The sequence below is a fragment of the Balaenoptera physalus genome (genome assembly GCF_965194825.1).
Source record: "Balaenoptera physalus genome assembly, chromosome: 1".
In the NCBI taxonomy this organism is placed as follows: domain Eukaryota; kingdom Metazoa; phylum Chordata; class Mammalia; order Artiodactyla; family Balaenopteridae; genus Balaenoptera; species Balaenoptera physalus.
In genome coordinates, this window is record NC_138882.1 from 179,218,142 (window position 1) to 179,234,992 (window position 16,851).

The following is a 16,851-nucleotide window of genomic DNA, read 5'->3' on the forward strand; positions in this document are numbered from 1 at the left end:
TGCCCCTCTCTGGGCCTTCGTTTCCCCCATTTAGACAAGAGATCTCTCCAGCCCTGAGAGGCTCTGGTACCCAGGCTAAGGTAGGGTGAGGAAGGACACAATTAGATCAGGGACCTGGAGAGGGCGTGACCTGGGGATGGGCAAATAGCTCTCACCGGTCAGTAAGGTATGGAACTGAGCACTTCGCACCAGGGAGGCACAGGCTGCAGCCCATTTCATTTCATTCATTCATTCCACAAACATTGCAGCCACCCACGCTGTGCCAGCTAGGGGCTGATTTGCCGGATCTGGAAGGATAAATAAAACAAGCACACAGAAAACGCAAACGCAAAGCAAGACTTGGAGAGTGTGCTAAAGAGACCTTCCCTAATCTCCTTCCATCCTCACAACCCCCAGGTCTTATGTCCATTTCTTGGAGGAGAAAACGGAGGACTGGAGAGGTAAGGGGCTCGGTCAAGACCCTGCTGCTTAGGGCGCGCCCAGATCTTGTGGCCAGCCAGAAGCGAGGTTTCGGATTCCGGCAGTCTCCGGCCACTGTCCCAAGCTGCCCGAAGCTGGGGAGGCCCCGTCCAGCTCCCGGAAGGCTGGAGGGAGGTGAGCGCCAGGGAGAGGCTGGGCCAGAGGACGCGCCGGCCGGGAGGCAGGGAGGGGCCTGGCGGGGGGCGGCCGGGCGGCACCGAACTCCCTGGTGCGCAGCCCGGGTGCGCAGCTCCTGGCGCCCGGAGCGCAAGCGGCTGGGTGCGCGCGAGCGGCAGCCGCGCTCGGGCCAGTCCGCCACGGTCGGGCCGGGGTCGGGTTCCGAGGCGCCGGCGGGGGGCGAGGCGGGGCGGAGAGGGCGGCGCTGCAGTGCCCGCAGCGGCGGGCTGGGGGAGCTGTGCCCGCCTGTCCCCCAGGCTCGGGCGGGGACCGGGCAGCTGGGTCGCCGCGCCTCTAGCCCGGCCGAGCTAGGCGACGCGCAGCCAGGCGTGCCTGGAGCGGACTCCGGCCCTAAGTCCTCTCGGGCGCCCAGCCGGGGAGGCCCCCGGAGAAGCCAGTCCTGCGGGCCACGGCGGCCGCAGCCGCCGCCGCTCCGGCCCGCCCCCGGGGGGTGTCCCGGGCCGCTGGGCCCGCCCAGGTAACCCCATCCTCGGCCCGCCCCCGGCCCGCCCCCCCGGCCGCCCGCCTCCCTCCGCTGCCGTCGCCGCATCCCGGCTCTGGGGCGGCGCTGACAGTCTGGTCCGCGCCGGGCAGCGGGCGCAGCAGCGGGCAGGGCTGCCGGCAGGCACGGAGGCAGAGCCCCGCCGCGCGCGCGCGCCCCGGCCCGCGCCCGGCGCCGCGCCCCAGCCAGCCCGCGGGGCGCCCACCTGCCGCCCCGACGGGAGGCCCCCAGCGGCCGCAGCCGCTGCCCGGGGCCGGGCGCCCGCGGCGGCACCATGAGTCCCCGCTCGTGCCTGCGTTCGCTGCGCCTCCTGGTCTTCGCCGTCTTCTCGGCCGCCGCGAGCAACTGGCTGTAAGTCGGGCCGGGACCCGGCTGGGCCGGGCGGGGGCCGGGCGGGGCGGGGCGGCGCAGGCCCCGGGGGCAGCAGTCGGTGCCAGGCAGCGCGGGGCAGCAGGCGCGGGGGCGCCCGGCAGGTGTCTCGGCCGCGGGACGCGAGGCTCGTTCGCCCTCTGCACTGCAGCCGACACCGCCCGGGCCTCCCTCCGGACACCCCTCTGCCCGCGTCCCAGCCCAGAGGCTGCAAGGGTGGCGGCGGCTTCCGCACCCCTAGGCGGCCTCGGGAGCCCGAGAGCGCAAGGGGTGCGAGAGCGGGACCGCGGCCGGCGTGGGGTGCCGGGCGCGGGGCGCAGACCGGGCTGGGCTGACAGGTCGCCGAGGAAGCCCATTACGGGGAAGAACCCTGGCTCCTAATAACAGGTTAATCCCCAGAAGTCCAGGGGCGAGTTCCCCGCGCCGAGCTGCCCCGCGCGGCGCTGCGGGCTGGGCTGGAGGCGTGCAGAGACCTGTTTCTGCTTGGGGGGCGGGAGCCGGGAGAGAAGGAGGGAAGGGACGGGACGCCCGGCATCCGAGAGACCGCAGCCGACGCTGGACGGCCTTGGTTCTCCCTGGGGCAGGAAGAAACTCCGTCCAGACCTTAAAGAGCACAGCAGCCCTCCACCTCCCTCAGTCTCACCTAAGGAGGGAGGGGTAGTGACCGCTGGTGACCTGTCTGTTTCTCCTTGACTGGGCCTGGCTCAGGGGACTCCCTGGGAAGATTGGCTCGGGGGTTGGGGGGATTCTAAAGGATGAGCTTCCATGAGTGGGTGAACAGGGAAGCAAGAGGACCCTGGACCCCTTCTTCATCTCCCTCAGTGACCATTCCCCCAGTCCCAGGCTTAACCCTGGTCCCAATTCCTTCTGCGCAGAGCTCTGCCCCCATCGGCTGTGGGCAGCCAGTGGGGAGCCAAGATCCAATATTGATCTGAAAAGCATGAGGTGGGAAGGGGGATAGCCAACAGTGTAGCTGGGGTTTCCATGGAGACAGCAGGAGAGGAAAAAAAATTCTCTCTGCATCAAGACCAAAGAACAAATATCTCCCATGAAATTGCCCCGAGTGTCCAATGGCTGTTGCTATGAGGTCATTGCAGCCGCCAGGGCCCCGCAGGCTGGAAGGAGTGTGTTCGTTGGGGTCAGAGCCACCCAGGGCTTGGGGGACGGAGGTGATGTGGAATTCTCCCAGCTGTTCTGAGAGCAAGAGTGAGCGACTCCAAGGCAGGCTGAAGTGGCTGCGGAGCTTTTGTTTTTCTTGGAGACTTAATTTGATTAACACTTCAGGGGCAGTGGCAAAGTGTACAAAAACCAGGGCACCACTACCTCCCTCCCACTACCCCCTAGCAGGCCGTCCCCCTGAGAGGGGCCTGGGTCGCAGAGCCGAGGAGGGGAGCTGATTTGGACTTGGGGAAGTCCGGGGTCCCTGGAGCTGACTCTGGAAAGCATGGGTTCAGAGCCGGGGTCTCCAAAGCGAGCGTGAGCAAGAACTGGGTATGACCGGCCCAGGGCTGAAGGCCACTAAAAGGCAGAGGAGGAAGCGGCAGTTCAAGGGTCTGACCCAGGCCATCGGGAAAGAGCATGACATCCACAGTGGAAAGTCCTTCAAAGAGCATCTAGCATTTTGGCTCATTTTACAGATGAGGAAACTGAGGCCCCAGGAGGGGAAGCTACTTGCTCAAACTCAGAGCTGAGAACTGAACCCAGGTGCTCTGACTCCCAGCCAGTGACACACGCCCTTCCTTGAAGCCGTCCCAAGGTTGAGCCAGTGTGGCCCAGGTGGTGTCACCACCCACCCTCAGCCACATCCCAGCCCGAAATCCCAGCCAGGGAGGCAGCCCCAGCTTTGGGTCACGCAAACCATGGGGAATTCCAACAGCTCAGTTCTCGTGCTGCGCCGTGGGGGGGGGGGGGGGGGTGAGGAGCGGCGGCCTTCTCGAGAGACGAGAGGTTGGCAAACCTGTTCTCTGCAGCCGTGATGGTTCAGGTTGCCACGAAGCAGGTCTCCGGATGACCCAGCTCACTCCCGCTCCACCCTGGGCTTCGAGCCAAGGGTCTCTCTGCTCAGCCCAAGGCAGGAAGAACAAGGGGCTTCCCAGGACGCTGCCAAACCAGAGAGGCTATGATGGAGAAGAGATCTCTGGGCACATTCCAAGACAGGGTCCATCCCCAGGCCAGGGACTGGTCCAGCTCTGGGGGAAATAGATGTCACAGCCTGGTCTCTAAGAGGAAGACAAGATAAAAGCAGATCACGAATGGATGAGACCATGAACATGCTATTGCTATCAGAGGAAAGAGTTGAGTGTGAGCTGGAGCGGTCATGGAGGGGACTTGGCCTGGAGGTTGTAGAATCATGACAATAAAGATTATAGTAGCTCCCCCTGTACTATCTAAATCCTGACAACATCTGAATCCCATTTTACATATGAGAAAATTGGGGATCACAGAGGTAATTGCCCCGAGTCACCTAGCTAGTAAATGACAGAGGCATCTGACCCAAAAGCTGCCTCTAGAAGGAAAAGCTTCTGGCGGGCAGATGTCCATCCAGGCATGGTAGCTGGCACTGTGTCTTTTCAAGTGTGAGCCACGCTGGAGGTCTGGCCACAAGAGGATGGCTGGCAGCACTCTCAGAGGGGCAAGGCCTGGGTGTCCACTCCCCTTCCAATACCTGGAGTCAGGCTTCCGTCCAGGGTCTGCTGGCTGGCCGGTTGCAAGAGCCAGTGCTATCTGTTGTTTCCGAAGGGCGGGTGGCCTGGAGGGGAGGCCAGGTGTCCCGCTGCGTGCAGCTGTTGGGCAGGATGGAGCTTGGAGATGGGAGGGCTCTGCAGCCTGAGGCCTGGGCAAGCCCAGAGAAGCTGGAAGCTGTTGATTAGACTTGTGTCTGGCACCAGGAGTGAGTTGACAGCTTGTGGCAGCTCCCACCGAGGGAGGGATGGAGGGGTAAAAACAGTCCATCGGTGGAAGGCCTGGACTCTGCCACAGACCTGGGCTCATAAATGTCTCTGAATGTTCCCCCCGGCACTGGGGCTATGCTGGAAGTCGGGAGACCAGGGTTCCAGTCCCAGCTTGGTCCCCAGTGCTGGGCGGCCTTGGATGGGCCTCTTTTTCCCTCTGGGCCACAATCCTCAGCAGATTGTTCTGAACCCCAAATGGAAGTACTGGAAGAGTTAGAGAATAGATAAATTAAAGTTTCATCATTGTGGGTTTCCTGAAGAAAGGCAGTGACGCGCTATGCTGGGGCCCCAGCGGAGGCCCAGTAGGCGAGGGCAGGGGGCCTGTGCTACACTCAAAGGTAGTCCAGCAGAGTGGCTAGGACAGATTGTATGCAGTTCCATCCCAGGTCTGCCACCGACAAGAGTAGTGACCTTGGACATGTTACTCAACCTCTCTGAGCCTCGGGTTCCTCATCTGTAAAATGGTACCCATGCTTGGGGGTGATAAGGCCAGAGAGAGCCCGTGCATGTGGCATGCTGAGAACAGTGCCAGGCACAGCGATAGAAACTGCAGCCATGGCTGCTGCAGGACATGGAGGGCAGCTGTCACTGAAGTGGGGGAGCTGTGCCCATGGTTACAGAGATGATGGAGGGAACGGGCCTTCAGGCTTCTGCCCCCAAGCGCCATCTACCCAAAACTGTGCTGTCCAGACCCTGTGATCTTACACAGGCCACACAGGTAGGATCCTAGGCTGCTGCCTCCCTGCTCTTCAACCAGGGCCCCTGCAAGAGCCTCACAGAGCCAGGGAGACCAGCCGGGCTCCCGGGCAAATCCTGCCAGTCAGAGGAGTTGCTGCTGGGAGTGCCCTTCGGTGCCCCTGGGGGAGGCATCTCCCTGCGCACTGGATCTGACTCCCCACAGGTGTGCACCTCCGTCTCCGGGCCAAGCTCCCATGTGCCTGCTCACGCAGCAGAGGTGTGTAACTGCCCTGCCCATGAGCAGAGTGAGGCCTGGCACTCTGGGTGCAACTTGCTGGACCAGGTGTGGGCAGAGCCAGCCAAGATGTGCAGTGCCAGCCCCACAGGTAAAGGTGTGGTCTGTCTCCCCCAAGAAGTGTCCGCCTAGTCTCCAGCTATAAAGGATCCCTCGCTCCCTTCTAAATAGCAAAAACCCACCCCCTTGGATCGCCTCCCATGGCTCTGGGCATTGAATCATAATCACTACACACCCACAGCTCTTTACAGTCTACACCCGGATTTCTCAAATCCACCATTGATATTTGGGGCCCGTCCTGTGCACTGTAGAACGTTTAGCAGCATCCCTGGCCTCTCTACCCACTAGACACCAGTAGCACCCCCCCCCCCCAACCAGGTGACCACCAAAAATGTCCCCAGACACTGCCAAATGTCCCCTGGAGGGCAAAATCACCCCTGGTTGAGAATCGGTGGCTGACAAAGCATTTTCACAGCCATTTCCCTATGAGAACCACATAACCTCTCCCCCTCCCCCTTCAGAGGAGGGAGTCTGTATTCTCTTCAGCCCCACTTCAGAGGCCCAGAGGTGCAGTGACTTCCCCAAGGACATTCTGCACGTCAGAAGCAGGACTTGAACTTGACTTGCTCTCACATGTCCAGATCTCATGGTTTTTATCCCCTGCTTATGGAAGTGTCTCGTATTGTATATAACTATAGTCTAATAATGTGGCTCCTTCTACAAGGTTATAAACCTCTGGAGGCCGAGGCTGTGGCATCAACACTGCTCAGCAGCCTCAGTTCCTGGCATATGTCTGGCATGTACTAGGTGCTCAGTCAACATTTGATAAACAAAGGAAGGACAGGCCTGTTCGCTCCAGAGGGTTGTAAGTTGCTGTCACATCATGCCCCACTTTCAAAGACCTCGAATGGGAGGGAGGCTCTGCTCTACTGCCTTGAGCCTCAGGTGATGCTAAGATGTGCCAAAGTGGGTGTCAGGACGTGTGGCTGTCACCCGGCAGATGCGCTGCCCTGGCCCGCAGCTCCCGGCCAGGCCACCCGCTCAGAACCAGGCTAAGCGCTCGTTCCCCTCACCCTCTTCCCAGGGCCCCGGGACCTGGCTCTGCCCGAGGGGTTTGCTCAGGCAGCAGTCACGACCCAGCTGTCTGCTGTGGCTTGACTTTCTTCCCTCAACCCTGGATTAGCAATTGAGCAACTCAGCATCTGACAAGACAGTGCTCCCCAAACCTGTTGAAACTCGCCCAACTCGGGCCCTGTGGGTGCATTTGGAAAGCTGAGCAATTGTACCACGGCTCCTCTTGTTCCTCCCTCTGGGAAGAAGGGCTTGGCCTGAGCCAGCTGGGCACGGAGTTGACCGGGGAGCCGCTGATAGGGGTGGGGGTGCATCACAGCTGCCCCCACCCCAGTCACCCCCGCTCCAAAGGAGCTTGCAAGAGCTGCTCGGCAAACTCAGCTGGGAGGCGAAGCTGCGACCCCATGGTGGCTGTCCAGATTTCTACAGGAGTTGCCAGGTTTTATCTCTGAGTCCTGAACTGCGTCTTCTGTGATTCGGCCAAACCCGGGAGAAGGCACGCTCCCTGCCGTGACCACCCCCAGCTCCCCCTTCCCTGCTCCAAACCCCTCTCCACCTCCCCCATCTCCTGGCAAACTTGAAACCAAACTCTGTTTTAAAAGTTCCCTGGCCAAGTCAGAACCCCCGCAGCAGAGGGGACCTGGTCTGAGAAGAGAGGCTGGGCGGGGAGGGTGGAAGGAGGGAGGGATGTGTCCCGGGAGGGAAGGAACCTCCTGACAGCTCGCAGTTCACGGGGGAACTTTGGAGCGGCCCACTGGGAGCAGCATGAAATTGCTGATGAAACTAGAGGGGCCTCTTTCCTGCCATGACCCTGGAGGCTTTCAGACCCTGTTTCTCACTCTGTTCACACACAAGTCATATCATCGCAGGGTTGGGTCCCAGGAACTCTTTGCCAAGGACTGGAGCCAGCAGGGTATTCCTCTTGAGTCAGTGATGCCCTGCTTTCCTGGCACCCCAGGCATAGAGGGCGGAATCACAGCCATCAGAGTCAGAGGGGGTCTCAGAAGTGATCAGCTCTGCCCGCTCCCGGGACACAGAGCCTCCAAGCAGGAGAGTGAGTGCCGGGTAAGCCCTATTCAGTCATGTCAAGCACTTACTTGTCCAGACCTACGCTCCGTCAGGCACCGTGCTAGGCACTTGGGGTCACAGAGCATATTAGTGGTAGAGCTGGAACTCTACCCCAGGTCTCCTGACTGTCTTCCCAGAACTTTCCCTGCAGCAGGTGAAAGCAGAGCTGCAGCCCATACACCTAGCCAGTCATCTCTGCTGGAGGTGATGAGCAACGAGGGAGGAACCCACGTTTTCCCATCCGCCCTGTTGGGGTGGGCGTGCGGGCTCAGCCACAGGCTCTCCCAGGACTGGGCCTTTAGAAGGGGTGCACCAAGGCCAAGGAACTCGCTAGAAACCTGAAGCCACCAGAGCATGAGCCTCACTCCAGGAAGCCAGCGCCGGCCCTGGACAGCTCATGCAGCTTCCCCATGCCTCCCTGGTCCTCATCCCCAGGGCTCCCTCAGCCGAGCTAGGGAGGACAGTGCAATGGTTCGATGGCTCCAAGGGCAAGAAAGGCACCCTGGGGATGAGGGTTGGATGGGTTCTTTGCAAGGGAGAAGCTCTCTGTTGGTAAATTAGGGGGGCAAGGCAAGGTGAGGAAGTGCCTTAAATTCGACACCCACTCACCCCACAAGCACACCTGCCCCAGAGAGAGAAGAATTCTCACCTCTGGCACAGCTCTGGAACCATCCAAGTTCAGGTCTGAGAGGCTACTTCCTGGCCCTGAGTCAGCCACCAGCTCCCCTGGGAACAAATACTGTGAGATGGGAAATGGGGGGGCTCCCAAATAGGTGGGGGACAGGAAAGAAATCTAAGGAGCTGAAAATAATGGAAACTGGGATGTCAAGAGACGGAAAATACGGGTGCTGAGGCTTCTGCGGATGGAGAGTAAAGGGAGCTAGGGATCCCAGGAGACAGGTAGAGGGGGAATTAGCACCCTAAGGTACAGGAGTGGGGCCTTGGGCTCCAGAGGAGGCTGTCATTTCTCCCCAGCTGGGGAAATGCACTGGGGACAAAGAGAACATTACCTGGGCATTGAGAACTCTAGAGTTATGCTACATCTGGGAAGAAGGTGGCGTGGAGGCAGCACCCGCCACCCCACCACCACTGGGAATGTCTCCAAGGCCAGCCCCTCCTCGCTGGCTGCCCCTCCAGGGGGTTCAGGCCAGTGACAGCAACTCCTTCTATGGCCTGAGTAGCTGCAGAGACCACCGGCCCAGATGCTGTCCAGGCAGCCACATAACCCCTGAGACATTGCCCTCCCCAGCACCCCTCACTCCTGAAAGCAGCCCTGAAAGATGCCTTCACCATAGTTCAGAAGAGACATGGGGCTCTAGAAAGACTCATCAATCGAAGAAGAAGACCACCTTCCTCAAATCATTGTCCACTGATGCCAAACCATCATGCCCTCAATGCCCTGGGCCACCTCTGGAGCCTGATCAACCAGCCCGGGCTTAGGAGCCAGTATGACCTGTTTTCAAATCCTGACCACCACTGACACGGCCTTGAACACATGCCTCTCTGAACCTCAGTTTCCTCATCTGTAAAATGGAGGGGATGGGGCTTCCTTGGTGGCGCAGTGGTTAAGAATCCGCCTGCCAATGCAGGGGACACGGGTTCGAGACCTAGTCCTGGAAGATCCCACCTGCCACGGAGCAACTAAGCCTGTGCGCCACAGCTACTGAGCCTGCGCTCTAGAGCCCGTGCGCCACAACTACTGAGCCTGTGTTCTAGAGCCCGTGAGCCACAGCTACTGAAGCCCGCACGCCTAGAGCTCGTGCTCCACAAGAGAAGCCACCGCAGTGAGAAGACCACGTACCACAACAAAGAGTAGCCCCTGCTCACTGCAACTAGAGAAGGCCTGTGCGCAGCAACGAAGACCCAACGCAGCCAAAAATAAATAAGTAAAATAAATAAATTTATTTTAAAAAAAAATGGAGGGGATGATACCCACCTGGACCCCCCTGCATGGATGTATGGATATATATCCATATAAGGATGTAGTAAAGCATGTGGCTGTTGTTTGAAGAGCACAAGTGACAAGGGACATGAGGTCCCTTTCTTCTAGTCATCTAGTGCCATGAACGGTTTCCAAGTCCCCTGGGCACACCTGAGCTAGTCCTAGGTCCCCACTGTCCCTGCCCTCCTCACCCCAGTGTCCCCAGCTCCTGATCTCCTAATAGGACCACCCCCCCATCCCATCCCTCATACTCCCAGTCCTCGGAGGATCTATCTGATGGGCCAGAGTCACTGGAAGCACGCGCTCTAACTCTGCGTACTCCATCCGGGGACTATCAAGAATCTACAGTTGGGGGGGCTGCCCTGGCGGTCCAGTGGTTAAGGCTCCGCACTCCCACTGCCGGGGGCACGGGTTCGATCGCTGGTCAGGGAACTAGGATCCCGAATGCTGCGTGGCCAAAAAAAATCGACAGTTGGGATCGAGGCTGAAGTGATCCACTCTGCCCCATGGGCGTGTGCCCTGCCCTCCGGAGCGCTCAGCTGAAAAACAGGCTGGGAACCCAGGTGGAAGAGAGCTGATGGAACCAAGCCAAAGAAGACAAATGAGCAGAACTGTCTGGGGTCCAGAAGAGGGTCCAGCTCAATGGACTATGAAGAGGCTTTGAGAGGGCAGTGATGATGATGAAGATGATAAACATCTTAATGATGATTATGTAATACTGTTGCCAACAGGGGAAGAGTGCCTCCTATGTGGCTATTTAATTCACTTAATTCACTCCTGAGATCCGAACTATTCTTCTCCCCATTCTAGAGGTGAAGACACTGAGGCTCAAAGATGTTCCCTCTCTTGCCTCAGTAACACAGAGGTGGGACGCTGACCCAGACGGTCCCTCTCTCCTGCACAGCGCACCACGCTGCCTGCCACGCGCAGGGATAAGAGTCTCCGGGCCCGGGACACTGTAGGGGAGAGGACAGCAGGAGACTAAGACCACGGGTACAGAAACCCTCAAAGGTCTGAGAACAACTGCGGGTGTGGAAGGCTCCTGGGGAGCCAGGTGCGCCCCGCCTGCCACGAGCGCACAGTCCCGGATGGGTCTGGGTCCCTCTCGCCCTCACCCGGCCACGTCTCCCCAGGCGGCTCTCGGCTCATCAGGGGCTCATTTCCTTCCGGCTCCTCCTCCTGCCGCCTGGCCTCCTTCCTCCCTGGTGTCGCCGGCAGGCACGACCGCTCCTGAGGAGGCTCTAAATGTGGCCCGGCCGGGTGGGGAGGCCAGAGGGAGGGGGTAGAGAGGCCTGGGCTGGCGTCCCAGCCCCCACCTGGAGACCGTGGGGCCAGGACCCACGACGCTGATCTGCTTGGCCTCCCAAACGCTCCAGCTATTTCCCGTCCCCTGTCCTCTTGACGCGCAGAGCAAGAGCTGGGCAGGAGTCGCGAAGAGGTGCGGATTTTCCTCTAGGAATTTGTATATTTTTTTTGAAAAGCAAGCAAACCTGGAAAAGCTTGGGACAAGCCCAGCTAATTTTAGTTTCTAATGAAAACAGCAGGTGGCCGAGAGGATCTGATCTCCCTGGCAGGGCCAGGGCCCTCCAGCCTCGCAGGCTGCAGGCACGGGCCGGGCGTGGGGAGGGCCTCCTGGGAGGAGCCTGAAGGACCGGAGCCCCCGCTGGAGAAGACAGGGCACGAGCTGCCTGGCAGCGGGGCGGCCCGGGGTTGGGGGGTAACCTGATCGATGGCACGGCTGTGGCTGGAGTCCTGCGTGGCCGGGGCAGCGGGTAGCAAATGGCTAAGCCTGTGCTCAGCAGTGGCAGGAAGAAGCCTAAATTGGGGCGATGCAACCAGAATGAGAGAAGAAGCAGGGATGGCCAAGGCCCTCCACAGGCCGGCCCAGCGCAACGCAATCAGCACCCCCGCACACGCCCAGGCTCTTGGTCTCCTCCAGGAATGGCTTGTGCAGTTGACATTTGAGCCGGGCCCGGCTCCCGGTCAGCAAGTGGCACGCGTGTCTCTGGAGGAAAGGTTGAGCCACCTGAGGGTGCAGAGAGGGGATTCCTGAGGCCCCTGGAACCAGCTGGGCCTTGCCCCTAAGGGTCTCCAAGTCCTCAGCAGACCAAAAAGCCACAGAGCCTCCACTTTCTCCCCTCACCGCCCCGCCCCCAACCCTGAGCCCTCTGCCAGGAGGGGAGCAGAGGGGACCTAGTCAGGACAGAGCCATCCGTTTATGCTGCAAGCATGTATTGAGCACCTTCTAGGTGCCACACCCTGTGCTAGGCATCGAGGAGGCCACGGACTGGACGTGACACCGAGGGTGGTGTTAGCCCCCTGCAGCTGTCAAACAAGGCAGATCCACAACCAGGGTACAGGGGAAAGAGAGGTCCCAATTTGAGCTGGGTTTGCATTCCAGATTTGCCACTCACTAGCTGTGTGACTTTGGGGAGTCACTCCACCTCTCTGGGCCTCAGTTTGCTCATCTGTAAAATGAGGCCAGGCACCCTAACCAGATACCAGAACGAGCAAGCAGTGTGGGCAAGGGCGCGTGATGTCTGGGGTCCTAACTCTCCCCACTCCATTCCCAGTTCCATTTCCAGTTCTGATACCCAGCCCTTCCCAGACAAGACCCTGGGATCTGAGAGAACCAGAGTGAGTTGGGGCCCTGCCTCCTGTGGCATGGAAGGGGACAGCTGTGGAGCCAGATGAAGGCAGGGGCTGGGGGCGGTGGGCATTGGTGCCAACCTTGGGGGCAGGGACACTCCTCAGCGGAAGAGGGTTCTCAGCCTCTTCCTGGAAGCCGTCCCAGTGACTCACACCCGTGGCAGGCCAGCAGCTCACCCCTAAATCCCTATTACTGTTATTTCAGCCCGTGTCCCTCGTTGAGTCCTGAGCTTACGGGAGGCAGCAGTGGGTGGCCCCTCTGGCCCATCTCACGCCTCTTCAATGGCAGGGGCTCCGTCTATCCGCCTGGCATGAGGCCAGGGGGACTTTGAGGCTTGAACCCACCCCCCGTCCCAGCGGACTCTGACACAGACCCAATCATTTATGGTACCGTGAGGAGACAGGCTCCAAGTGGGGCGGGGACTTGCCCAAGGTCCCACAGTGGGTTGGTGGCTCAGCCAGGCCTCCCCAGCTTGTTCCTCCTGCCCAGAGAACCCCTGCCTTGAACACAGAAGCCAGGGCCCAGCACAGCCCCACCTGGCCCCTTGGCAGGACACAGAGGGAGCAGCGGCTGAGATGGGGACAGGTCAGCTCTGTGCCCCCATGTCACAGTGGGAATAGGGGGCCCCACCTTCTCCTAGAGACCAATCCTGGCATCTGAGCAGGAAAGGATCCAGCTTTAGGCCCAGTTGCTAGTCCCCTCACCCGTGGCTTCCCAAACGTGGACCTGGCCCACGGCCAGTAGCCGGGCTCTTGGTGCCCCCTGCAGGCCAAAAGCGCCAGGTGGGACTAGCTCCATAGCTGGCAGAGGCGGGGGATGCACCTAGGTAGGGCTGAGGAGCCAAGTCAGCCCCCTCCCCTTGCAGATACACCCTCCCCGGACCCCCAGCCATCTTCCCACCTTTGTCTCCCTTCTGAGAAGCTCAGGCTTCTGCCCAGGCCTCGTCGGGACACTACCAGCCTCTGTGCATCCTCTGGGCAGGACCTGGTAGAGAAGACTGAGGCTCCCGGGAGGCAAGGAATTCAGGAAAAGTGAGGGGAGGTGGGACTGCCTCAGCCCGAGACCACCCACCTCCCACCAGCCCGAGCTGCCAGGGAAGGGCGAGATCCTCACAGCTACGGCGCACCCAAGATGTGCCGGCCGAGAGCCAGATGCACCAGCCACGTCAAATCACGTTAACTTCTCACAGCAGCCTGTGGGATTGCCAGATCAAGAAAGCCAGATGCAGAGAGGCCCCGCAGCTTTGAGGAGGAGAGAGGGTCCCAGAATCAGATTCCTTGGGACTTAGAAAGAAACATCCGCAGTGGGTACTCACAGACTTCCCCTAAAGTGCCCTCCAGGCCATTGCCAGCCTGGCTTCACAGCTGCTGCTGGGAACGTGTGAAAAGCCCAGATGCCCACCAAGCCCTGCCTGGAGTGGGGCCCAGACACCTGCACTTTCAGCAAACCCCACAAATGTTTCGATGCGCAGCCAGATACGAGAACCATCACTCTGGTCCAGCCCACGTGCCTGACAAATAGAACCCAGCTGCTGATTGTACACCCCCGGGGATGGAGAGCTCAGCAACCCGCAGGCGGCCCACCCACTGCACCGTGGCCCGCATCCTTACGTCAAACGAACCCAGCTCCCAGCAACCTCTGCCCACGGGTGACGTTCAAGTCCTTGAGCCACATAAAAGAATATTGTCTCTAGCAAAGGTTCTGAAGTCGGGCAAAACCAGGTTCAAGTCCTGGCTCTGCCTTTACTAGCTGTGTGACCTCGCACACAAAGCAAAGTACTTAACTTGTCTGTGCCTCAGTTTCCTCCTCTATAAATGGGGGTTCATTGGCTTGCTGGGAGGATTAAATGCAATCATGCAAGTAAAGTCTTAGGCTTTACTGATTAAGGGCCATACAAGTTAGCTATTCTTATTGTCATTGTCATAAAAATCTCCCATATCTTACTAGGCTTTCTGTGTGCTTTTCTATCTGGGTACCATGCATTTATTCATTCCTTCACTAAGTAAACAGATGTCGAGTTCCTGCCCCATTGCCTGAGGCCCCACGTAAGACCACCTTTCACATACAGGATCCCTTTAGAGCCTGACAACAGTTCCCTGACTTGGCCACAATCGGTGGTCTCCCCCTCACATTACAGGTGGAAAAACTGAGTCCCAGAGAGCAGTAGCCTTTGTCCTTCTTTGGACAAGAAATCTGTGCAGTTTCCCTGGTAAAGATGCACTGGCATCTTCACCTCTACCACCCAGAGAGCCATTGCCCCCCGCATCAAGCAGACCTGGGTTGCTGGGCTGGTTCACTGTGGTCTCTGGGGCAGTGGGACACTTGCTCTGCTTTTGTTCAGAGCCCCTGATCTATGGGGCTGAGGCTGAGGGTAGAGCCAGGGTCTGAGTCTCCTGCTGGGAGGTGGTGGGAAGGCCCCTCTCCTTCTCTGAGCTTACCTGTAAAATAAGGAGTCTGGACCAGACCACGTGTCAGGGAACATTCTTAAGGCTGTGATTCTGTGCACCCTGCTGCTCCTCCAAGAATCTGGAAGGCAGCGCCAGGCAGCCCTGCCTGCCCTGAGAGGTGGCAGGTGCATCTCCCACTGAAGAGGGGGGAAAGGGAGGCAGGGGAGGGAGAGGAGGCCTTCCAGAGTCACCACTCAGCTCTCCTTCCACCATTAGGCTGCTACTTGTGTGCCTACTATGTGCACTGGGCCCTGGCCAGGGATGCTGGGATGGGGTGAGGGGACAGGTTGGGGAGCAGTGGTTGGAGGACAAGCCTCAGGGTCATCCAGACCCGGGCTCCAATCCAGGTCTGCCCCTACAAGTTGGGTGACCTTGATGGTCATCTCACTGCTCTGAAACATGCCTGGCACTTAGTAGGTGTTCTGTTAATGCACACCCTTCCCTTGAGAGAAAAACCAGTTTCTTCTTCACAGGGTCTTTCCCTACCTCTGCTCCCACCCCGGTGAGTATTTTTGTGTCTTACTCCTGGCCCCCTTGCCCCCTGGCCCAGATTGCAAAGTGGCCGTCATTAGGGACTTCCCTGGTGGTCTAGTGGTTAAGACGCCATGCTTCCAATGCAGTGGGCGCGGGTTCGAACCCTGATCGGGGAACTAAGATCCCACATGCCACGCAGCACGGCCAAAAAAAACACACAAAAAAACAAAGTGGCCGTCATTAGACAGGGCAGAGCCTTCCAGCGCCCTCATGGAGGGGGTTGGCAGGGGAAAGGCCCATGGGGTTTGGAGGGGTTTGAAGCTTGGCTCTGACACTTGCTACCTGGGTCACCTTGGGCATGTTTCCCTCTTAGCCTTTATTTTGGAATCCATAAAATGGTCGTAGTAATTGTCACCTGATAGATTTGGGGTGAGCTGGCAACAGGAAGAAGTGCCTGCCGCCGTGCACAGCACATGGTAGGTGTCCTCTGCTGAAAGGGATGCAGTAAAGCCCCTTCCCACGTGTGCCTGGCCCCAGAGTGCCTTGACATAAGCTGTCTCATCTGGATTGTGATCCTCGCTGTAACCCTGTGAGGTGGGGCAAGCACTGGTGCCCCGTTCTCTGGCTATAAAGACTCCAGGGGCTGAGGGGAGAGCATGGCACACTTTGTTTTCAAAGCCCCTTCCCCCAACACCATCCCCAGCCCCCCAGCCCTCACTGCCCTTATTGTCCTAAGTGCTACAGCAGTGACGCTGGTCTCTGCCTGGTGGCCCTGGGATATGGCTGGCAGTGAGGATCGTGACCTTGTAGCCAGAGGTGGGCTTAGGTCACTGGGGTCTCTGCCTTGGGAGGGGAAAGAGACACACCAGGGCAGACAGCGGCTCCAGCCTCCCATCTAGAGGGCGTTTCGACATGAAGGGCTCGGAGCCCATGGGCGAGGTCTAGGGTAACATCGGGGCACAGATGACAGTGCAGGGACCACCCAGGCAGGGAGGGATCCCACGGGGGTCTGTCAGCCGCCCTCCCAGTGCTCTCCCTGCTTTGGCTAACTTGAGATGGAGGCCTTGTGCAAGACAGCACTTCCGCCCTTCTGGCCCTGGGAACCAGGCAGGAGGGCCGTCACTGGATCCAGAGAGAAGCCGACCTCCAGGACCCATCCCTGGTACAAACTGGCTCCCAGAGACCTGGGCAGGGCGTGGCCTCAGCCGGGGCGTGGAAGGAGGAGGGAAGGGGCTCAGCACCACGTCCCACCCCCATCGCCAACCCCCCTCTCCCCAGGTACCTGGCCAAGCTGTCATCAGTGGGGAGCATCTCAGAGGAGGAGACGTGCGAGAAGCTCAAGGGCCTGATCCAGAGGCAGGTGCAGATGTGCAAGCGGAACCTGGAGGTGATGGACTCGGTGCGCCGCGGCGCCCAGCTCGCCATCGAGGAGTGCCAGTACCAGTTCCGGAACCGGCGCTGGAACTGCTCCACGCTCGACTCGCTGCCTGTTTTCGGCAAGGTGGTGACGCAAGGTGAGGGAGGGGCTCGCGGGGGTGCTGGGGACCCCGGAAGGGACCACTGTTTCCTGGGGTGGGGAATCATGTGCTCATGAGTGGCCTGACGGGTCCATCACTCATCACAGGATGCAGGTGGAGGCATGGGAGCAGGCAGGGCCCAGCGGGCGGCAGTCCCCTGCGGGAGGGCCGACGGAGAAGGATGCCGTTCTCTGGCTGTGCAGCACAGTACGGTGTGCCGTGTTTTCAGTCCTGGAGCCACCATCCCGTTT

At 59.6% G+C, this 16,851-nt stretch overlaps 1 protein-coding gene across 4 annotated transcripts in view; it reads left to right on the forward strand.

The window, feature by feature from the left end:
• The first annotated feature begins 1,285 nt into the window (after positions 1 to 1,285).
• The window catches only part of WNT4 (Wnt family member 4), a 28,359-nt gene continuing 12,793 nt past the window's right edge, over positions 1,286 to 16,851 (forward strand). Inside the window, exons 1-2 of one of the 4 annotated variants that reach the window (XM_082449326.1) lie at positions 1,286 to 1,489; positions 16,362 to 16,597. In XM_082449326.1, the coding sequence (XP_082305452.1) occupies positions 1,413 to 1,489; positions 16,362 to 16,597 (313 nt within the window). In that variant the 5' untranslated portion in view covers positions 1,286 to 1,412. Of the gene's footprint in view, positions 1,490 to 15,929; positions 16,246 to 16,361; positions 16,598 to 16,851 lie in introns of those variants that run through there. The other 3 variants (XM_082449328.1, XM_082449327.1, XM_082449325.1) reach the window with 3 other exon arrangements.